Raw genomic sequence first — 24,265 nt, forward strand, 5'->3', positions numbered from 1 at the left:
TTTTGAGGGTGTTTTGGTAAAGATTAGACTTGATTTTGGTTGAATTTCAGATTGAAACTCGAAGAAGAAGAAGAAGAAGAAGAAGAAGAAGAAGAAGAAGAAGAAGAAGAAGAAAAAGAAGACATGACATATATTATACTTACGAATTTGTAGTAAAGTTGTAGTTAAATTATAGGTAAATTGTATTATGTTGTTTATATATATATATATATATATTTAAAATTTGTATAAAAATTATATTTAAATTGTATTATGTTGTTTTTATATATATATATATATATATATATATATATATATATATATATATATAATTTGTATAAAAATTATATTTAAGTTGTATGATATTGCAGTTGTATATAAATGGGTAGAAATAATATATGAAAGTTGTAGATAAGTTGTATAATATATAATTAGTTGTATGAAATTTATTTTTACTGTGTATAAATCAGATACAAAATATACAAAAGACATGTTGTATAAAATTTGTATAAAAATTGTATTTAAGTTATATGATATTGTAGTTGTATTTAACTTGGTAGAAATAATATTTGAAAGTTGTAGATAAGTTGTATAATATATAATTAGTTGTATGAAATTTATTTTTACTGTGTATAAATCAGATACAAAATATACAAAAGACATGTTGTATAAAATTTGTATAAAAATTGTATTTAAGTTGTATGATATTGTAGTTATATTTAACTTAGTAGAAATAATGTATGAAAGTTGTATAATATATAATTAGTTGTATGAAGTTTGTTTTTACTATGTATAAATCAGATACAAAAATATACAAAAGACATATTGTATAAAATTTGTATAAAAATTATATTTAAGTTGTATGATATTGTAATTGTATTTAACTATGTAGAAATAATGTATGAAAGTTGTAGATAAGTTATAGATTGGTTGTGCTTTTACATTGTGCTTTTAAGCTATTTGCCTAAACGTGTTAAAATTATTTAAAACATTACTTAATTTCATGAAATACCTTTCAACTTAATTGAGATCGACTTCTCCGATCCTAGCTAGTGTAAACCTCTTCGTCCTCCTTAATCGTCCTTAGTCGAGTGCTCTAATAATTAAATTAATTGCTTTAAGCTCACACATACAAAGAATCATTACATCCCTTTGTCCTGCTACCTCACCTTATATGAACAAGCTCTCTAAGGCTTTATGATGTCGTTCTCCCTATTTTGATATGTTTTATTTTCTAAGAACATGTGATAATTTAATTTGCTTGATCGTCAAACTCCCCAAAAACAAAAGAGATTATTAGATGATGGAGGGAGGAGGAAAAAAAGCTTCAATTATTCAATTGTTTTTGTTACTTCGTTAATAAGATCACCTGAATTGCAGTAATCCGTGTGTGTATGCATTTTATTGATTACCGTATATTAAGGCGGAAGAAAAATAAGGAAAGAGAAGAAGAGAAAAAAAAGGAAAAGGGTGTAACTAAATCCCTTAATTGAAGGTACTAATAATGGATTGAGAGTATTTTAAGGTGGAATGCATATATTTTATAGATAAAAATTATTTAGATCGGGTAATTAACTAAACGTGGACATTTTTAATAATAAAATTTCAAATAGTGTATAGGAAAGAAAAAATCCCATATAACTTGAATGGCGGCCCAAAAGCCCTCCCCGATTACCCAATTGGGCTGTGCCAATCGGGTATCATCCAGTTTAGCCCAAATCTTAATTACCCGAGTCCATTGAGCAATTGAGCACAAAACTCGGAAGGATGCAAGAAACGTAGAGAATGAGGAACAAACAGAGCAGCCACCATGCTCTCTCATTCATGGATAAAACCTCTCTGTAGCAGAGGTAATTTATTGTTTGCTTTATCACTTGGCCGCCGTGCAACTATGTTTCATTCTTGTTCTGCTTTACATTCTTCATTTCAAGAAAAGCCGTCGATTTCTAGAAAGCGTAAAGTTGCTGTTTTTAGGGAGTTGAGACATGTAAATAATTTAAACGATGCTGTTTGCGTTTTTCATCAAATGGTTCGAACACAACCTTTTCCTTCGGTTATAGAGTTTGCAAAATTGTTTAGGGTGATGATTAATATGAAACATTACTCTGCCGTTGTTTCATATTTTAGAGAGATGAGGAAACTGGGGATATCCTTTGATGATTATATCTTGACTATTGTGATTAATTGTTTTTGCTTGTTGGATCGTGCTGAACATGGGTTTTCGGTTTTGGGTATTTTCTTCAAGAGTGGTGTTCAGTTTAACGTGGTTACTTTCAGCACTCTTACGAGGGGGCTTTTTGAACAAAATAAGATGCAAGATGCCATGTGGTTGTTTCAAAAGCTGGTCACTGAGAAAATTTGTGAGCTTGATGAAGTTATGTACGGCACCATCATGAATGGTCTTTGTAAACAAGGACATACTCAAACAGCTCTTAGTTTGCTGAGGATAATGGAACAAGGGGATCCCAAACCTAACACTGTTGTGTATAGCATTGTCGTAGATGCGCTTTGCAAAGACAAGATGGTAGGTGCTGCTTTCAACCTTTTCAATGAAATGAAACGGAAAGGCATTACTCCCAACGTACTTACATATAGTTCACTGGTTGATGGTTTGTGTAAGTTGGATCAGTGGGAAAAGGTTAGGCTTCTTTTGGATGAGATGATGTTTCTTCATATTTTCCCAAACGTGCACACATTCAGCATGTTGGTAGATGCATTCTGCAAGAAAGGGATGGTTGAAGATGCTGTACAAGTGTTACAGCTAATGATCCAAAGAGGTCAAAAGCCAGATGCAATTACCTACAATGCGATAATGGAAGGGTATTGTTTGCGCGCTGAAATAGATGTAGCAAGGAGAGTTTTTGACGCTATGATTGATTCTGACATCAAGCCTGACATCTTTAGTTACAACATATTAGTCAATGGATATTGCAAGCAAAAGAAATTAGACGAGGCTATGCATTTATATTGTGAAATCTCGCAAAAGGGGTTAAAATCTGATATTGTTACATATTGTACTATCTTGCAAGGCCTATTTGAAATTGGTAGAGTTAAGTGTGCAGAAAGTTTCTTTTCTGAGATGCAAAACGCAGGCCATAGTCCCGACATTTACACTTGTGGTATAATGCTTCATGGTTATTTAAAGAATGGACATGTTGAAGAAGCGATGTCCCTCTTTCATAGGTGGGATAAACAAAAAGAAGATACTAATATTTTGATCTATAATACAGGCAACAATGGATTTTTTAAAATTCAGAAGCTTGATAAAGCTCGTTCAATTTTTGATAAGCTTTATTCCATAGGGTTGCACCCTGATGCTATAACATACAATGTAACAGTAAATGGACTTTGTATTGAAGGTTTAGTAGATGAAGCCAAAGAGTTGCTAAGAAAAATGGAGGACAATGGTTCTTTCCCCGAGAATGCCACTTCCAATCTTATTGTGCATGGACTTCTCAAGAGTAATACAGCTAACGAAGCGATTGCTCTTTTGAAGGAAATTGTTGGAAGGGGTTTCCCAGCTGGTAAAGCCACAATGTCATTGCTAATAGAACTACTTTTGTTAATAGGGGAAGGTCCTTTTTTGGTTAATATGATACCAGAGTTTCATCCCAGAAATGAGAAATGAACTTCTTTCTTCCTCTCGTTATTGAACTATTGGAAAGCTTGGCTGCAATTGGGAAAACCAAATGATGATAGTACTCGAAGATTACTTAGCTGTCAAAGATGGAGGTACGTGACTTCTTAAAATTCATACATTGGAGGTCTCTCTTTATCTGTAAAGAACATCTTTCTGCATGAATGTTTTTTAACATAAGAACAGATGTAAGTCCTGTCTCACTTTTTCAGTAACTATATTCAGCACCGTTTTAGGATACATCTGGTCACTCATATTCAATAGTATGTAGGTATTCCTTATCAAAAAAAATAGTATGTAGGTATTTTATACATATTCATTTCATTGTGATGTCGACTTTATTCAGATTTCATGATTTAACTGAATATTTGTTGTTAAATTGGTTGTGGCTGAATGCTTACTTGATGGTCTTTTCCTTCGAGAAAAGGTGACATAGATATATGCCAGGGGTTCTTTGATTTTGAAGATATGTCACCTTTAAAAACTTTGATACCCCCACCACTTTTGGAATTAAAATGCTCTCTTTTGAAGTGATATAGTAGTTTGACTAAAGATCATTTGTAAGTGTCTGACTTCTTGTCAGGCTGGTCACCGGTGATCTTTCCACATATAGAAAGCACTCACCATTACAGGATTTGAAACTGTAGTTGGTGCCACAGAGTGGCTTTCTTTTTATCTTTTCCTAACCGTTCAAATCACATTTTCTGGGTCTAGTTCTTTTGACATACTTAGCGTCATATTTGAAGCACAAGATAGCATAAGGAGCATGATTTAACACATGGAAATAATGTCCGAAACTAATAGGCAGACCAATCATTTTTTTATGACGGCGATGTTTGGGCCAGCTTGTGCACTCCTTGATTAATTCCAGCAGGTACCTCCCACCAGCATAGGTACCAGGTAACTCCGCCCGCCAATGCTTGGGCAGATGGAAAGAAGTCATCTAGTGTTTGTTGCCTCCACTGGAATTTGAACCCGAGACCTCATGACTCTCCTCCCACTTCATTGACCATTAGGCCACACTCTTTGTTGCTAGACCAATCATTTAGTTAAACAAGGGATATGGAACTATCACCTTTATCACCATTGATCCTAGGTTATAAGGGGACACAAGGCATCAAAAGTTCTCTTATGAATGAGTCTTTCTATTCTGGCCACTGTGGACATATTTTCTTAATGTATTAGAGCGGGCCTCTCTAACAGATGAAAAATGGCTCAAAAAAGCACGTCAAGTTTTTCATAGCTGTATGCAACATATGTCATCTTTATGGCAAGAGCTTGTCAAAAAAGCAATCGTATGAAACATCATTGAGTGTAGTAGTTCTAGAATACTTTTTTTTGGAACTTGCATCTGTTCTTCATACATAATACCAGAGTTTATCCAGGGAATGTATTAATTCACAAACTCACCTCCAGCCTCCATAGACCAGGACGTGTGTTCTCCGAGCTTTTCTAATGATGACATTTTATGAGTGGACAAGGAACCATAACAAGAAAATTCAGTGATAAAATTGTTGCCTTTCACACTTCTCGATAACACTAGCTACAAGAACCAAAGATTCACACTTTTCTTTTCTATGAGGGACTCACCCAGTGGAAATGGTTACACAAGTTTAATAACATGTTATGTGAGTATAGTATTTCTCATAGAATTATACTATTATATGCATAAATCGTTTATTAAACATTTAAAAATAATGGGAAGAGACATATGCCTATTTTTACTAGGTAAAGTTGAATGCCTTCGAATTACCCAACAAATAAAATATACCTGCACACATACTGCAGGCCCTAAACAGATATCCCTCTGTACCAAAAACTGAGATTCCAATTCATTTTCAATGCCTCCTCTAGCAAAGGAACATGCTCTGAAAAAGCAGCCATAGGTACGACAGATGAGGGAAATTATGGCGCTTAGTCTGCATATGCGGGTTGCAACTTTAAAGTAATATCATGTTGATAATTGTGAATCAGTTGAGGTTTTGGAAGAAGTTATGTTCGGTTATTGGGGTGAATCAATCTTTCCTAGCTTGAAGGAGGTACTATAAAGGAGCCAAAGAATTTAGTGCTTGTATGTCATGGAAAATATTGAATGAATTTAGTGATTTTTTCAAATGACAAATTTACGACCACTTACTGTTCTTGTTGTCTTCATCAACAAAATGAAATAGCTCTTCATTAAGGTTTATTCTGCTATACAGCATCTTAAGTATCCTTTGGAATTTGTGAATCAAACTGTATGCCCGTAATTCATTGCCTTGTACACATTCCTCTTAAAATTGCATTTTTCCTGTTTATCTTTGCAAGCTAATTTAGGTTTTTTATTGAGCTCTTTTTGTTTTGTTGTGTGGAAAAATACAATACTTAACTGCTCGGTACCTGTCAATCAAATAAAAGTTTTTTTGCCTTATCAAAAAAAGAAAAAGAAAAATACAATAGTTAACTTGTTGTCCCTAAAATGGCAGTGACTATAGCAGGTCAATGGACACGGAGACAGACAGAAATGTTTCATTTCCTTTACTCACGAGACTGTCTATTTATTCATTCTATAAGTGGTAGATAGTATAAGTTCTTATATCTTGTGAGTATTGAAAAGAGTCATGACATGCTTTATTAGGAGCTGGATTCCTCTTGGATAGTCATGCATTTCTTGCATTTTACTGTTGAGCATAATAAGCGTGTATAAGGAAGACATCTTTATAACTGACATCATAGCACAGCCAAATCTAGCCCATTTCTCCTCCAGGAAGATTCTTGAAGAAATTATGTTGTTGATGGATAGAATTGTCAAGGTCATAACACCTTCATTGACATTTTGAATCACATCCTAAAATTGTTAGTTCGTTACTTCAAAGACATGGTATTAACATCATGGATAAGATTATGGTTTAATCATTAAGGACATGATCTTTCCTCTTCGCTTAAGATTCTTGCTTTTCAGCTTTTATTTGTATTTGAGAATAGGCATGCAGGATTACTCCATGGAGAATTTGTGATTTCACCTTGTGTTTGTCACCCGTCCGAAGTAAACTTGTCTTCCTCCTTATGTCTGTCATCCATCAGAAGAAAAAACTCCATGAGCTGTTTCACCTTATTCCTGAAATATGTAAGGGAACTCTTTAATTATCTGTTCCTTCTATCCCTTTTCTTTCTTTCTTTCTTTTGATAATCGAGGAATCCCTGAAAACCTATGGCCCACAATTTGAAATTTGGTGTATAAGGGGTCCGTCTATTTATTCTTCTCCACTTAAATACCAGGCTTTATATGTGGCAGGGTCCGAATCAGTGACGTGCACATAACCCCACCTCATATGCTGTGCTCTGACCACTAGACCAAAGCCCTGAGGGCTTCCTTCCATCCTTTTCTATTTGGCAACAATAAGGGGGTATTGCAGTAAAAGTCGTATAAAAGAGATAAATAAACTTCCAAGTGAATAGAAATACCTTGAATAATGTGAATTACATGGATGTCTGTTCTCTTATTTCCTTGTTGAAATAAGTCTTGAGATTACCTCCTATCTGCTTTTATTTGGATTACAGAGATTCTCTCTTAACGAAAAGCATTTACTGGTCTCTAGTTTATAATGGATTAAACTTTTGTTATCTATATCTATACTATATTAAAAGTGGGAAGGCCTTAAGTTAAAAGTTAAATTACCAAAATATCCCTTTTAATTATTAATCTATTTAAATTAAGTACCCTAATTTAAAAAAAAAGGCTTAGCAAACAGGCTCAAACGAAAAGACGCTTACTTATTGTTACGAAGAGATATGCTCCTTCACAAAGTTCCACATTCTGTAGTTATACCTCCAACGGAAATTTTCTCACTCAAACCACTTCACTTATTCACTTACTTTGTTCTTCTATTATCGCTTGTTACTATTTTATACTGTCAACGTTTGTTTTAATTTTGATTAGGAAACCTCTAAATATGTTTGCAGGGACTGGAATGTAGTTGAACATTGAGACGCCATGTTATGGGTTCAAGATGGAAGGCTTGAAGAGTGCACCATCATGTGAGATTTAATTTCAATTTCATCATTATGTTCACCAGCCCACCATAGAACCGGTTTCTCGGCATGCCTTCAGAGTAATATCTGTTGGTAAGACACTACCAAGAGATTCAGTAACATGAAAGGAAGTGAAAGAGATGAGTTCCATATCATGGCATAAATTCATCCTAACATTCATGAGAAGATATGTACCAACCAACGAGAGGTAAGTTTTTTATTTTTTAAAATTATGTTATACATCAAGCTGTTTAATACGATATGTGGTTTATCCTTTATTAAAAACTGTAATTTCGTAATATATGTAATTTGATGATGATAGTTAGATAGGGACAACCTTTCGTCAACGGACTTACTTGGCCCACTGACAGAAAGTAAACTTCAATTTGTTTTTGGCTTCTGATGTTAAGGACTCTATGATGGAATATAATACATCGTGAGGATGCAGAGACTGCGGAAGAAACGAATACTGAGATGTAATTAAGAAACGGGTAAGGCCTTGGTATTTTCAGTAATTAAGCTTTGCTGTCATTCTTTTGATTTCTTTGTTCTGTAATTCTTTGTGGTAGTGAGACCAGTGCGATTTGCTTGAGTTTCCCGAAAGATTTGACTGCTTAGTAGAGGAAGAAATAAATTATTTTTTTCTTTACATGAAAGCAGAAGGAAAGTAACAAATTTTATGTATGGTACTCTGTGCTAATTATGAAAAAAATAACACCCATAAATTTATGAAAAAGATAACACTAGACTTTAGAATCTCACTTGGATTTCAATTGGAATTGGAGATGACAACTGAGAAATACCATGGAGTTATATTGACATATTAGAGAAATTCTCAAGCATTCATATGGTACATTGAAGATGAAAGATAAAAATTTGAAGGGATAACAGGGGAAAAAACTCTAAGATGTCTTCTTCAGAGTTTATAATTTGAAAAAGAAAATTCCTGTGTTTGACCTCTTCATTTTTGCATTTGACATTGCCACTATTTGTGTCATTAGCCATATAGTATTTATTCCTTTTTCAAGCATCCAAGTGAATATTTTAAAATCACTGGTATGGATGTAAGATTGCTAGTTGGAACTTGGAACCTTAATTTCTGAAGTCAATGTGATACAATATTCAACCATATTTATATGGCATGACTTGTGTTCAGGCCTCTTCAGTTCATCCATTAAAGGTTGATAGTTTTTTAAGAGGAAGAGATTCATATGTCACACTTAGGGATCTCACAGCCAGAATTACTTCTATGAGGTTAGAGTTACTTCTTTTTCTTTTTCTATGGTCCAAGTGAGATTTAAAAGTTACGCAGCAAAATTAAGTCGCAGAGAAGACAAATACGTTGAATACGTCTATGCGCTACAAGATAGGAAATATTCTTAGGAAGCTATAGATTAAACATTGGAGAATGTCAAGCATATGATGAGTGAAAATTAATTTTTAAATCGTTTTCCTTTATTGACTTCACACTTTTTCCAAGATAGACTTGAAGGATAAGTTGTAACTGATATTTCTGTTTGTAAGTGTGACTATTGAAAAGATTTCACTCTACGCTAGCTATTTCATTTATTAAGTTATGGATTATTTTTCTCACCTAATTAAACAAGTCAATGCATTTATGCAGGTAGGTTCTTTCTCATTATAAGCTAATGTGCTTGTCCACCGAGATTTTTAGATTCGGATTTGGGAGGCTACAATTACTTAAAACATGGCAGAAACTTTAAGACATGAAATATTTGCCATCATAGTTGATGTTACTCATATTCACATTTAATTTTTTTTGTTGAAATATTCCAAACAAGGAAATAGTGATCAAGCTAAATATTTGATATATCAGAAGAATTGTTATTGTTCGAACGCTACTTTGTTGCGTTGAGCTTCACATTGATGAGATTTTTTTTTAATTTTGTTCTTCATGTATAATTATTTACTCAAAACTTCTGCTTTAGTTGTATCGATTTTATTTTACAAACTGTTTACTCCATGATCGAGCATACACGTGCAACACACGTGTCGAGAAACTAGGTACTATATTAAAAGTGGGAACCTCAAACTTAAAAGTTAATTACTAAAATGCCTTTCTTAATTACCTAATTAAATACCCTATTTCATTTAATAAAACCATAAAAGACACCTAAAATTTCTAACGTTGCCTTACAGTATTTGATGAAACGGTGGCAGCTTTTACACCCTTCTTAATTAGTTAAGAACCAACAACAACAACAGACCCAGTCTTATCCCACACCGTGGGGTCTGGGGAGGTTAGTGTGTACGCAGACCTTACCCCTAACTTGTGAGGATAGAGAGGCTATTTCCAATAGACCCTCGGCTCAGGAAAGTATAAGCACCACATTAATGAAAATATAGACAAGAAGGGACAGTACCAAAAAGCCATATAAAAGCAGAATGAAAATAACAAGGTAATCCACAATGAAAGAAAATAACTGTTAGTCATAAAAACCTACTGCCCACAGAAAGCGAGACTGTGTGCCAATACTACTGTTATGAACACTCTAGACTACCTACTCTACTACTCTAATCCTCGACCTCCATACCTTCCTATCAAGGGTCATGTCCTCGGTCAGCTGAAGCTGCGCCATGTCTTGCCTAATCACCTCTCCCCGCCTTTTCTTTGGCCTATCTTTACCTCTCCGTAGGCCCTCCAATGTCAATCTCTCACACCTCCTCACCGGGGCGTTTGTGCTACTCCTCCTCACATGACCAAACCACCTAAGCCGCACTTCCCGCATCTTGTCCTCAATAGGAGCCACACCCACCTTGTCGCGAATAACCTCATTTCTGATCCTATCTAATCTGGTGTGTCCGCATATCCATCTCAACATCCTCATCCCTGTTACCTTCATCTTTTGGACATGAGCGATCTTGACTGGCCAACTCTCAGCCCCATACAACAACGTTGGTCTGACTACCACTTTGTAGAACTTACCCTTAAGTTTCGGTGGCACCTTTTTGTCACATAAAACACCAGAAGCGAGTCTCTATTTCATCCATCCCGCCCCAATACGATGTGTGACATCTTCATCAATCTCCCCATCCCCTGAATAATAAACCCAAGGTACTTAAAACTCCCTCTCCTAGGAATGACCTGCGAGTCCAGCCTCACCTCCCCTTCCCCCTTGAGTCTCGCCACTGAACTTACACTCCAAGTATTCTGTCTTGGTCCTGCTCAACTTAAAACCTTTAGATTCCAAGGTCTGCCTTCATACCTCTAATTGCACGTTCACACCGTCTCGCGTCTCGTCAATCAATACAGTATCATCTGCAATAATTAGTTAAGAACCCAATTAAAAAAACATTGTAAGAAGAATGCCTATAATTTCTAACGTTGCTCTGGTTGAGAGAAGTTACTGAAACGATGGCAGCTTTTGGTATTGAGAAAGCGTCTCTACTTGGGAACCCAGTGAACTGAAACCTGCCTTAATTAATTTACACACGAATAAAGCTTCCTTCTTTATGTTTTCAAGTAGTACATTTACATCAGATAAGTTCATTTATATTCATCCGAAAGAACAATGAAAGGTATGACCAGCGCTCACAAACCAGGTGATTAACCAATCGTCTTGCCTGAACAAGAAATAGGAAATTGCCGACAAACATATATTTTTTTTTGATAAGGTAAATTGTTTTAATCAAAAGGGAGAGAACTCCCGTGTACACAAAGTATACCAAAGACGTAGAGAATTTACATCAGAACATGATTCTCTACAAAAGACGCCCAATCTTCTATACAAGTAGGGGCTAAGTGAGTGCACCAAAAAGCGATCAAAGATAAAAGGCTATTCTTAAGATGTGAAAAAGGAGACTGAATCTCCTCAAAAGCTCTCCTATTTTTCTCCCCCCATACTACCCACATGAGAGCTAACGGAGCGAATTTCCACGCCTTTTGCTTTCTTCTTCTACGGAAACCGCCCCAGCTATATAACATTTCTTTTACAGTGCTTGGCATCACCCATTGAACACCAAAGAGATTCAGGATTGCCCTCCACAAAGCTGAGGACACAGGGCAATGCAACATAAGGTGATCAACTTCTTCTCCTGAGCTTTTACACATGTAGCACCAACTAACAAGTGTAATTCCCCTCTTTCGGAGATTTTCAGCAGTCAAAATCACTCCCCTTGCCGCTAGCCATGCAAAAAAGCACACCTTCGTGGGCGCCCTAGGAATCCAGATCGAGGAGTATGGAAAAGTGGTCTCCTCTCTCACCAGCATACTTTGGTAAAATGACTTTACGGTGAACAAACCATCACCACGCAAGCCCCATCTCCAAGAGTCGCAGGATGGCTGGAGCATGTCTTGCCCGTATAGCAGTGCCAACAAAACTTGAAGCTCCGCAATCTCCCCATCTTGCATGTTCCTCCTGAATGAGAGGTCCCATACTACCCCCCTTCATGCTCCTTGCGAATCTGTTGGACCGTCAGTTCCTTCTGGTTTGAAACTCTGAAGACGTGGGGAAGGAGACCCTCAAAGGATCCTCTCCACACCACCTATGATTCCAAAAGCTAATTCTCCTTCCATCCCCCACCCTGTAAGTGATGTTGCCACTGAATGCTTCCCAATTCTTCATGATACTCCTCCACATGCCACACCCGAAAGGTGTTGTGATCGCCTTGGTCCTCCAACCTCCCCGTTGAATCATACTTTTCTACTATGACCTCCCTCCATAGAGCATGCTCTTCTATCCCGAATCTCCACAACCACTTTCCCATTAAAGCTCTGTTAAATACCCTAAGATCTTTCACTCCAAGTCCACCCCACTTCTTTGGGGAAGTGACTGTTTGCCAATTCACTAGATGAAACTTTCTAGTTCCATCCGCCGCATCCCATAGAAAGTTCCTTTGGAGTCGCTCCAGTTTTTCTGTGATGCTCACCGGTGCTTGCAACAGGGATAAGTAATAGGTTGGCATACTCGATAAAGTGCTTTTGATAAGCACTTCCTTACCTCCTTTTGACAAATACCGTTTCTGCCACCCTGCTAATCTTTTTTCAACCCGCTCGATCACTGGATTCCAAACCGTAGTAACCTTATAAGAAGCGCCCAAAGGGAGGCCCAGGTAAGTAGTGGGAAGGGAGCCCACCTTGCATCTGAGAACACCAGACAAGGCATCAAAATTAGTAACCTCACCTACCGGGAAAATCTCACACTTGCCGATGTTGATTTTGATTCCTGATACTAACTGAAACCATTGCAGGACCTGCTTCAGGTAGGTCAACTGATCCATATCGGCATCACAGAAAACCAGTGTGTCATCCGCAAAAAGCAAATGTGAGACTCTTCGGGCATTGAGCACCCCAATCGGAGCTGAGAATCCTCTCAAGAAGCCTCCGCCAGCCGCACGATCCATCATTTTGCTCAGAGCATCCATCACTAGAATGAATAACATGGGGGATAGGGGGTCACCTTGCCTGAGACCCCTGGAGCTGCCAAAGAAACTACACGGGCTACCATTAACCAGGACAGAGAATCTGACTGAGGAAATGCTGAACTTTATCCATCCCCTCCATCTTTCCCCAAACCCCATTCGCATCATAATGAAGTCCAGGAACTCCCAATTGACATGGTCGAAAGCCTTCTCAAGATCTAACTTGCATAGTAAGCCGGGTTCTCTATTTTTCCTTCTGGAGTCTACAAGTTCATTTGCCACCAAGGCAGCATCCAGGATCTGCCTACCTTCCACAAACGCATTCTGGGAGGACGAAACAGTCATGTCAAGAACCTTCTTAAGTCTGTTGGAAAGCACTTTAGAAATAATCTTGTAAATGCTCCCCACGAGACTAATATGCCTGTAGTCTCTGATACAAGATGCGCCTTCTTTCTTAGGCACAATAGTAATAAAGGAAGCATTGATACTTCTCTCGAAAACACCATTCGCATGGAAGTATTCAATGGCTTCCATCAACTCTCCCTTGATGGTGTCCCAAAAGAGCTGAAAGAAAGCCAAGGAGAAACCATCACCAGCACAAGACGACACAGCCTCGTGCACCTCCTTCTCCTCGAAAACCCTTTCAAGCCACTCGTTGTCTCCCTCCCCTATATGGTTGAACTCTATTCCCCCCAAAGTCAGCCTCCAACTAACTTCTTCTTTATATAAGTTCTCATAAAACCCCACTATCGCCCCTTTTACTTCCTCCTCTCCCTCAATCCTCACCCCATCCACAACTAAGGACTCTATGAAGTTTCTCCTTCGATTTGCGACCGCCACCCTATGAAAAAACTTGGTATTCGAATCCCCCTCATTTAGCCAGAGCGCCCTCGATTTTTGCCGCCAACTAGTCTTCTGAGCTATTGCTAACTCGACTATTTCCCTCTTAACCTCCCCCAATCTCTCTTTCTCAGATTCGTCTAACTCCCCCGCCCCTTCCCCTCTTTCTAAATCCCCCAATTCATGCATAAGCTCCCTCATTTTAACCTCTACCCTCCCAAAAACCTCCTTATTCCACCTAATAATATCTCCCTTGAGCAATTTGAGTTTCTTCGAAAGCCGGTATGAAGGTGTCCCTGATACCCCATAGCTTGTCCACCATTCTTTTACCTTGTCACCGAATCCTGGCACCTTCAACCACATGTTTTCAAATCGGAAGGGAGCACGCACCCCCCTCCCTCTGCATCCATCTAGCAAAATAGGCAAATGATCTGAAGTCAACCTAGGTAAAGGAATCTGCAGCGCATTCGGTACCAGCTCATCCCATGAGGGAGATGTCAGGAATCTATCAATTCTAGACCTTGAGTTGGAATCCTCTGCCCTGGCCCAAGTAAACCTTTCCTCTGACAGAGGAAGGTCAATGAGAAGGTGATCATTGATGAAGTCAGAAAACTCCTCCATGGCCCTCGAAAACACACTACACCCTAATCTCTCCTCCGGGAATCTAATAGTGTTAAAGTCTCCCCCTAGAACCCATGGAATGTCCCATTCCCCCATAATATTGGCCAGTTCCTCCCAGAAAGACACCTTGGACCCTTCCCCTACCGGCCCATACACTCCCCAAATCCCCACTCCACCCCACTCACTCTATGTTTGACGAGAGCTGCCAAAGAGAAAACTCCCTTCCTAATCTCCTTTACCTCCAAGCTTCTATCATCCCACATAAGTAGGATGCCTCCCGCACTTCCCGTTGCTGGGACCAGTCATATTTCACCCAACTACCTCCCCAGACACTTCTCACGATCGCATCCGACAAAACTTCCATTTTGGTCTCCTGAAAACAAACTAGGTTGGCACCCCACTCCCTAACTCCCACTTTGATGATGGCCCTTTTGTTTGGGTCATTCATCCCCCTCACATTCCATGAAAGGATCTTAACTTCCATAAGCGACAATAGCCCCCATTTCCCCACCTCCCCTAGCCGAGGTCCCTTTCTCTTTGTCACACACTCGCCCCCTTCTCTGATACACCACTACATCCCCTAAGTTATTTTGCTTAACACCTTTACCCAACTCCCTCCCTGCACCATCGTAAAGAGATTGTTGCTCAATCTCCCTCAACAGTTCTAACACCCTATCTTCCTTCCCTGCAACAGATACACCTAGAAACTTCCCAAAGTTTAAGAGTTTGTCCTCCATCCAAAAAGACATATCCCCTCCTCCGGTCCTTGACGAAATTGGGCAGGCTTCTTCTGTATGTGCCCTTTCCTTACTACTACCAGAGGAATACAAGACCATAGCATTGCTAGCACTAGGAGTTTTAACCTTCGAAAGGGTCTCACCATTTCCTTGGGGGTCAACAATCTCTGAAAATAACACCCCGCTGCTATAGGAATGTCCAGAACCATCAGTAGGGTAGCATGGCGGAAGAGAGCATGGTACCCTTGGTGGCATATTAACTGAAGATATTGGTCCGACACTAACATCAATTGGAACATGCTCACCAATCTCCCCAGAAAAAGAAGAAACTTTGAGTGTGTCATCAGCAGAGGTGGGGGGCTGTGGATTTACAGCACCATCCTTTGCCGGTTCTGCCCCTGCAGCGGCGACCATCGTAGAGGGGCACATGTCACTAGAGCTTGGTGAAGGAGTGTCACTGTGTGAAGCACCATGGCCAGAGGAAGGAGGAACCACTGTTCCCATATGCTTAGAAGCCTTATCATGCGCAGCTTGGAATAAACTGGGCCCTTTAGGATCAATTCTAATGGAATTGGGGAAAGTTGCTGGGCCCGTGTGAGGTGGCCCAGGCCTATACTTGCTGACAACATGCCCGGCCCTATGATAAGTAGAAGAGGACCGTCCCATTTTGCCTTTCCAGCCCGCATCACTGGCCCATTCACGTCTTCTCCTGTTATAATTTTGTCTTCCTCCCCCAATTTCAAACCTCCCGTTTCTTCTCGATCTAACGTCTGATTTCGGCTTAATCCAGTGATCTGGTGAACCCTCCCCTCCCCTCAGAGACTGATTTCCCCTCCCTTCTCTTCTGTTTGACCTTCCCTTTTCTTCCGTCGCTATCACAGGCATAAAGATAGGGCGAAATTCAGGGCTCAGCCAAACCCTATAACTCAAGTAGCCATCTTCCACCACAGTGGAGACAGGGATTCTGCTCCCTTTCCTCACCACAATCCTCACTCGCGAGAGATCGTGTAAACTGCAAGTGACATCAATAAAACCCCCACAGATTTCCCCTATCTTCTTGAATAGGTCAAGACACCAAAGATGCACCGGGAGACCCACCATGTTGACCACCAAAGTTTCGCCAGTGAAGCGAGGGTCAAGACACCCATCATGCTCCACCCTTCTGTCTAGATTTAAAAAGTTCCCATCGAACCACCTGTTTCCTCTGACAAGAATTTCCGAAGCTTGAGACTTGTCAACAAAACGAAAGAGATATTGAGTGTCCCCCAATTGCGATATTTTCAGCCCATCCTTGACGTTCCATGCCTCTGCTGCCCAGTTTCTAACAGCCTCCGGAGAACCAACCCATTTGGAGAAAGACCCAATGAGGCTAGATTCCAAGAAACCCTTGCGTCTGAGAGTGTGCTCCTCGGACAGCGTGAAGTGCGGTTCCTGTCCTACGTCGAGCTTTCGATGGCATCTTCCCCCAAGTTCTAGGGCTGGCCTAGAGACAGCTTTGATAAAAGACATGTTTTCCAGTTTTCTGGATTCTAAAGAGAAAAAGGAGCTTCTCTCTGTACAATCCATCATATTCTAAATGCGGCTGTCCCGGAATAACTGGCCGGAAAAAACCTCAATAGTTGGAATAACAGTATTCACAGTGGGTGAAAACAGTATATAGGAAGGGAGTAAGGTTTTCTCGTACCGAACAAAGGAAACAAACGTCAGAAACTGGGGTTTAAAGGCCGGAAAAAGAAAAAGTCGTCGGAATTTGGTGAAACTTGTACGGCATGGCTCGGAAATGCCTCGAGAAGAGGCTGTCTGAAGAAAGTTTTTTTGAAAAGTCGTCGGAAAAGGCCATACGCGCCGGCGTGTGGCAGGAACTCGCCGGAAAGTCAGGCGAGTTGGCGGCGCGTGAGGGCGCGTGAGAGCTCAGTTGCCGGGGGAATTTACTGGGGTTTGGTCGCGGGGAGCTTGGCTCTTGATGGGTGTGGTGGAATTTTAGGAATAAGAAGGGATGGAAGAGGCTCGGCCATAGAAAGCACTGTTCAGGCATGCGTTAGCAGACCTAGGGTTCAGGCATTAGTCGAGTACATATCATAGGCTAAGGCTTATGCAATCATTTCTGCCGACAAACATATATGAACGACTAACTGCTGGCCAAGTGCTTTTCTTACTGTCTTGTGATTAATAATTGAGAATTAATATAATAGTCCTACTTACTGATGTTTCTCCAGGAGGACTGAGAATGAAGAATGCATAGCTAAGTGAAAATGGGAGACGCCTTTCTTGGGAACAACACGCAAATTTGGCCAACAACATGCAACCGGTGGGAAAGGATCGGATAGGATTGTATCTGATCTATTATTTAGTTCGTGTTACATGATGGAGTGTTATCCTAACCTGGCATTATTTTGAATCAATCCCTGGGTCTGTTGTTGTCGTTATTGTTATACTGAGAAAGGATCCACTTACTGATTAATAATTGAGAATTAATATAATAGTCCTACTTACTGATGTTTCTCCAGGAGGACTGAGAATGAAGAATGCATAGCTAAGTGAAAATGGGAGACGCCTTTCTTGGGAACAACACGCAAATTTGGCCAACAACATGCAACCGGTGGGAAAGGATCGGATAGGATTGTATCTGATCTATTATTTAGTTCGTGTTACATGATGGAGTGTTATCCTAACCTGGCATTATTTTGAATCAATCCCTGGGTCTGTTGTTGTTATTGTTATACTGAGAAAGGATCCACTTGTGGGATTACACTGGGTCTGAGAAAGGATCCACTTGTGGAATTACACTGGGTCTGAGAAAGGATCCACTTGTGAGATTACACTGGGTCTGTTGTTGTTGTTGTTGTTGTTGTTGTTTTTATACTGAGAAAGGATCCAACATTGTTGGTGAAGAGTCGATTCGGAAAATTTCAAGGACACGCCAAACAAGAGTAACTAATGCTTCTTCGCAGGGTCACCTCATGCCGTAGCGAAGTTCATTGCAATGTTATTCTTCTGCACTTAATATAATTAATTTATCGTTTGACGTTACATTTTTTTTTCCTATGTAAGTGAATTAAATTTCAAAGTTCTTACTGGAATTAAAGTTTAATTGTTACATGCTGAGGTTTTTGTGAAGAAAATTTCTTTACCTCTGCTTGCTTTTACTAATGTGATGTTTCAACCACAATTACATATGCTTTTCTTTTTATCGAATGTCCCCGAAAGAACAGTTATATATGCTTTTCTAACTATTAAGTTTTCCTCCTATCTATTCATGCCACATGAGGCATTTTTCAAAAGAGAAAAAAACTATGTTTTGGTTGAAAGCTATGTCATCTTCTTGATATAGTTATGGAAGCATTAGTGATATTGGATTTTGCACTCCATTTCAAAAGATAGGAGCTACAACAATCATTTTTCCTCTTATAGGTTTGCTTAGAAAATTAGAGGTTCAATATTCTGACATATATATATATATATATATATATATATATATATATATATATAATGTGTGGGTGCAGAATTTGATTTTTATTTAGTTCGTGTTGCATGATGGTCCGATAGTTGAAGACAAAGGTGAGTAGACGAGGTATTCTAAGTTGCATGTCATTCTTATTTTTGGCCTTGGTTTTAAATTCTTGTCAATTCTTTCCACTCTCTTTATGCTAGACTCAATGCGAAGGAAATTATTCAAGCATTTTAGACTACTTCTTCTCATTAAAAGACCAATGAATTAAGTTATAACCTTGAAATTTGTCTCTGTGTTATGGAGTTTATGATGAATTGTGCTCTTAATAGAAGCGGTTTACCGATTTAAGAATGAATCAGACTTCGAACTCAACTCTGTGTTTGGCAGTTTGGAAACAAGTCCCGTTCTTGCTTAATAGTTGTGCCCGTCAAATATTTTGTGCTGTATGAATTATTCAAATTTGACATTTTCTTGCCACCAGGTTGACAACCATTTAATTGACTTACTTTTGACAGACAACTTAGTTATGGCCTCCTGCTGTTCGGTTAGCAATTAATCCATCTGACATTTGACCTGCCTTTGTACACATTGTTAGAACTTAGCAAAAGAAACAAAGTGCTTGTTAATTTTCTTTTCGTCCAAGCTTTTTATTTTATTTTATTTGTGATAATCGTGGGATTTTCCCCAGGAAGTGCATGCAGAAGATATGGTAGTATCCAAGGTGTCACACTGGCTTTCAACGGAGGTCAAAGAAATGTAAGTAATTTTTTTTTTCCTTTAGGAGCTTTATATGACTCATCTAAAAGCTTCTTTTATTGATAAGCTGGGCTTGAATTGAGTTTCCAGATTTAACAACTATTCCTCAGTGGTTTGTTTACCTTTGTGCTACCAGCGGGCCAAACATATGGTGATACCTTACATGTCAATGTTAATTAGTACCTCTGTTGAAATGCACAGGGACACAGGATATAGTAGTAGGGTACATTTTTTCTCTTTATTTTTCGTCTTTTTCCTTCACTTACATATATTTATAGGTTCATCTCTTTCTATTTTCAGTTGTGACAAAGGTGGACAGCTCTATCTGCTTTGATATGTGATGCAGACACAGGGAGCAAGAAAACAGCGTGAAGCAGTGAAAAGAGCCCCTCGAAAGCAGTTGCAACCAATTTTTAAAGTTCATGAACCAATGATTAATTCAATCTTAAATTTAGAGATTGTGTTTGTTTTGTTTGCTCGCATCATGAAAATTAAGACACTTATTCCTTTTTTATCGTGTCTAGGCTCTTGATACTCTGGGATGTAGCAAAGGGAGGATAAACAAAAGAGTACTTCCTGCTGTTGATAGAATATGGGATAGTGGCGGTCGTCTGCTAATTTGGTAGCCCATGATGACGTTACTTACTATATACATCTACTATCCTGTTAAGATTCAAAAGGTACTTTCATTTTTATTGCTAAATAAATGAATCTAATAAGTTGTGTAAACGATTCAAGTAAGAAACTACAATTGCTGTCGTTTCTGTCATTTGCAGGTCCTTTGCCAAAAAGAACCAGATATCGGAGATGGTGTAGTACTCACGAAGTGGAATTGGATAGTAAAATCTATCTAGAAAAGAATAGAGAAACTTGTCACAACGTTGTGACGTCGAGCTCAAACTTCTTGTATGTTCCAATTGCTTCCCTGTTTTATCTTTTAAGATACTAATATGTATAATATTATTGGGGCAGTGTTGTAATCACAAATCATATAATTTGTGTGTATGTTGGATTTTCCTTGTAAGGTTTGCTTCTCCATGGTTGAACATGTAGTGCATAAAATAAAAGGTTTCTTCTACCCGCACAACCTTGATTATCAAGGTCGTGCATACTCCCATGCATCCAATTAAACTATCGGGGTGTTTGCATAGGGCAGTTTGAAGATACACTTAAATTGCAAATATATTTGTTGGTCATGTGGACAAATCATTACTTGAGGGTAGAATAGTTTTTACTGCATCATTTGTATGGGTCAATTAATTTTGCTAAAAAACCGATCGAAGGAAAGGCCTGGCAGTTGAATGTAGAAGATCATCTCTTACAATACCAGGTTGTATTTAAGAAGATAGCATCTTTATAACATGGACAAGCCACGACCACGTTCAACTAATAGTGCAGAAAACATAGCAGACCTAGATAGTAAGGTAACGTCACCTCATCACTTTCTATTATTTTCAAACTTTCATGGTCCATCGTTCTTCACATATATTGATGACTCCATAATTATACCAATACACGGATATAGCCATACGAATTGACTCTGAACCAGATTAACTTTCTTCCATTTGTTAACCTTTAATCAACACACATCAACACCCAACGGCAAACATAAAAATAAAAAACTACCTCTATTGTTATCCTATTCTCTACGTCAAAGAACAAACTTCATAAATTCCTTTACACAAAGTGCTTTGATGGAACTATAATTTGACGATGTGAACATTTGAAATGACAGCACAACCAGTAAAAATAATGTGCTATATGCAGATTTTACCATCTTCACCTGCTATTATCTCAAATTACTTCGGTGGGAATTCGATGCATATTTCAAGACTGCATCACTTCATAAACCAAATTCTACTGATATAATGTGGTAAGAAGAAATACGAAAAGATGAAGCCAGGAGTAGTTCATATCAATCCCATCTCTTTCTCTGTGGACTTGGCCTTATGTGACTTTAGCATCCCTAAGTCTATTTTGTGTATTATGGTCTATTGCAAGGTATGAGACTTGAGCCCCACATCGGTATTTCAATGAGCTGATGTGAGATTTATATAGCCTTGGACTCTCCCACCTTAATAGCTAGCTTTTGGGGTGTGGTTCTCCCTGTGTTGTATCAATGGTATTAGGTTCTCCAGGGGTTGTATCAATGGTATCAGAGCCACTCACCGCCCTCTGTGCCCACCGTGCCATAGATGGTGACGCCGATATTACAATATTCGTCCGGGGCTAGAAAAGTTCAGCGCACAGCCGTCGGGGACGAAAGATGCGGAGCCTGGTGGTCTGTATTATGGCCCATTGCAAGGTATGAGACTTGAGTCCCACATCGGTATTACAATGAGCAATGTGAGATTTATATAGCCTTGTCTCTCCCCACCTTAATAGCTAACTTTTGGGGCGTGGTTCTCCCCGATTATATCATTGTGTCACTAAATGGTGGAAAGAAAGAACACAAATTGCAGAGACAAAATTTAGTTGTGGTAGGTACTTACTTTTTACCGGTGTATGACAACTACATTAGTTGTCCAATGTCCACTACCAGAAGAAAGTTTCTATCAAAGATTGACTACACCGACAATGAAAGAAAAAAAATCTAACAAAGAAGTTAATGGCACGAAGTAAGTCCCAGTAACTGTGAACTGGTCTTAACTACTTTCTATTTTAATAACACAGAGATATGTGAATGAGAAGCTCATCTTAAACAAACCAATAATTCTATTTAGCTTTATCCCAGGCAAGTATTTTTGGCTACGAACTTAAGCACTTAGTCCCAAATAAGTAACACCAAATAAGAAGGCATATATGACCAAAAAAATAAAATAAAATTAAAAATAAGAAGGCATATCATCAAACATCATAGGTGCATAGTCCACTTAAAATATCAGCAAGTAAACAATGAAAGAGATTATATAGGTGGAGGAAAACATATTATAAAAAAAAAGAAAGAAAGTGTGGCGCAAATCAAGAGACCCAATTTTCACCTCAGATTTTTGTACGATAATTTAATTTTGAACTAATGCGTTGATACCTGTTTTCTTAAAGTTGTGTACCATTTAAGAATAGCCAGACTGGATTCTAAGAATTTAAAAGTAAACTCTTAGTCCCAACTCAACCAAAACCCTCTAGAATTTCCTAGTTCTGTTAAAATTCATATTTGTTCAAACCAAGTAGATAAGACAACATGAATTAATTACCATGTGATTGGAGTGCTTAATTTTTTGGTCTCTATTTTGTCGATGTTTACTGAAAAATCGTTGTTTAGATTGTTAATGAACAACTAGTAGTGGTACCCGCGCGATGCGCGGTCAATATTAAAAAATATTAAGTAAATTAAATTGTGATCGGACTTATTTGAACATATTAGATCGTATTGCTTTAAAAAATTTCAATTGTCATCTTATTTGTCAATATGATATATCCAATAATAAAATCGCTAGTAAATTAAAGGGACTTATATAGTCATTGAATAACTTTTTTCTTTTATATTTTTCTTTATTCTATTATTCAATGTTTAGTATTTTTACATTGTTAATAGAAATTTATTAGCATATTACTTTGTTTAATATTTTTGTCTGCTCGCTTTCTTTTTGTAATATAAGAGAATATATATATATATATATATATATATATATATATATATATATATATATATATATATATATATATATATTATTTTAAATTTTATTCTATTGTGTCAATAATATTATCTAAATTTTAATGAATAAAATCTCTACTAAATCAAAGGGACTTATATAATCATTGAATAAATTTTGTTATTATGTATTTTTCTTTATTATATTATCTAATATTTAATATAATTACACAGAATTTTTTATTAGCATATTACTTTGTTTACAATAATATTTTTGTCTACTACTTTCTTTTTATAATGTAATAGAAGATATATATTTTATTACTCTTAAAAAAAAATTTATTTTAAATTTTATCCTATTGTTCTCAATAATATTATAAGAATTTTAATGAATAAAATCTCTATTAAATTAAAGAGAGTTGTATAGTCATTGAATAACTTTTTTGTTATGTATTTTTCTTTATTATATTATCAAATATTTAGTATTATTGCATTATTAATAGAAAATTTTATTAGCATATTACTTTATTTAATATTTTTGTCTACTACTTTTTTTTTATAATATAATACAATATATATATTTTATTACTCTTGAAATATTTTTTTTTAATTTAAATTTTTTCCAATTGTTCTGAAGAATATTAACTGAAATTTAATGAATAATTTAAAAACTCCAACTTGAAACTACTCTCCAATTTGAATGGACGTTTTTTTTAATTTTCGTTTTTTATTATAAAATACTTTATTTTATTATTTTATAGATATTTAAATTAAAAAATAATAACCAATAACTAATTATTAACTACTTATGCCATGTGACTTTTTTCTAGGTTGCCACTTGGCTTAAGGAGAGGGCTTTTTCCTCTCCTTTGAATAATATATAGATATAGATTTAAAACAATTAAAAAAATCCAATTTGAAACTACTCTCCAATTTGAATAGACAACTTTATTTTTAATTTTTGATTTTTATTATAAAATATTTTATTTTATTATTTTAAATTCAAAAATAATAACCAATAACTAATCATTAACTAAATACCTAATTATTAACTACTTATGTCATGTGACTTTTTCTAGGCCGCCACTTGGCTTAAGGAGAGGACTTTTTCCTCTCCTTTTAATAATATATAGATCTCATTTGTCAATATGATATACCCAGACATCTTTCTTTTCTTTTAGATACTTGAGGAACGAAGATAATTAGAAAAATATAGTAGCGGTTAAATTTGAGTTCGTGGGATGCGCTCCTTAATTTTA

General features: G+C 37.3%; 1 protein-coding gene across 21 annotated transcripts; it reads left to right on the top strand.

Annotated features, from left to right (window-relative positions):
- Positions 1-1,727: 1,727 nt before the first annotated feature.
- On the top strand, positions 1,728-20,438 carry LOC104115476 (putative pentatricopeptide repeat-containing protein At1g12700, mitochondrial). 21 transcript variants are annotated; one of them, XM_070195818.1, is made up of 8 exons: positions 1,728-3,711; positions 7,559-7,835; positions 8,038-8,118; positions 8,784-8,881; positions 17,424-19,414; positions 19,551-19,637; positions 19,715-20,094; positions 20,191-20,438. In XM_070195818.1, the coding sequence occupies exon 1, from the start codon at positions 1,790-1,792 to the stop codon at positions 3,605-3,607; it is 1,818 nt and encodes a 605-aa protein (XP_070051919.1). In that variant the 5' UTR covers positions 1,728-1,789; the 3' UTR covers positions 3,608-3,711; positions 7,559-7,835; positions 8,038-8,118; positions 8,784-8,881; positions 17,424-19,414; positions 19,551-19,637; positions 19,715-20,094; positions 20,191-20,438. The 21 variants fall into 21 exon arrangements, with proteins under 21 accessions (XP_070051919.1, XP_070051914.1, XP_070051924.1 ...); XM_070195813.1 differs by lacking the exon at positions 19,551-19,637 and having other exon boundaries at positions 19,715-19,832; positions 19,939-20,094; XM_070195823.1 differs by having other exon boundaries at positions 17,424-19,202; positions 19,347-19,414; positions 19,551-20,094.
- The last annotated feature ends 3,827 nt before the right edge of the window (positions 20,439-24,265 follow it).

Source organism: Nicotiana tomentosiformis, chromosome 2 (genome assembly GCF_000390325.3).
Source record: "Nicotiana tomentosiformis chromosome 2, ASM39032v3, whole genome shotgun sequence".
Lineage (NCBI taxonomy): Eukaryota > Viridiplantae > Streptophyta > Magnoliopsida > Solanales > Solanaceae > Nicotiana > Nicotiana tomentosiformis.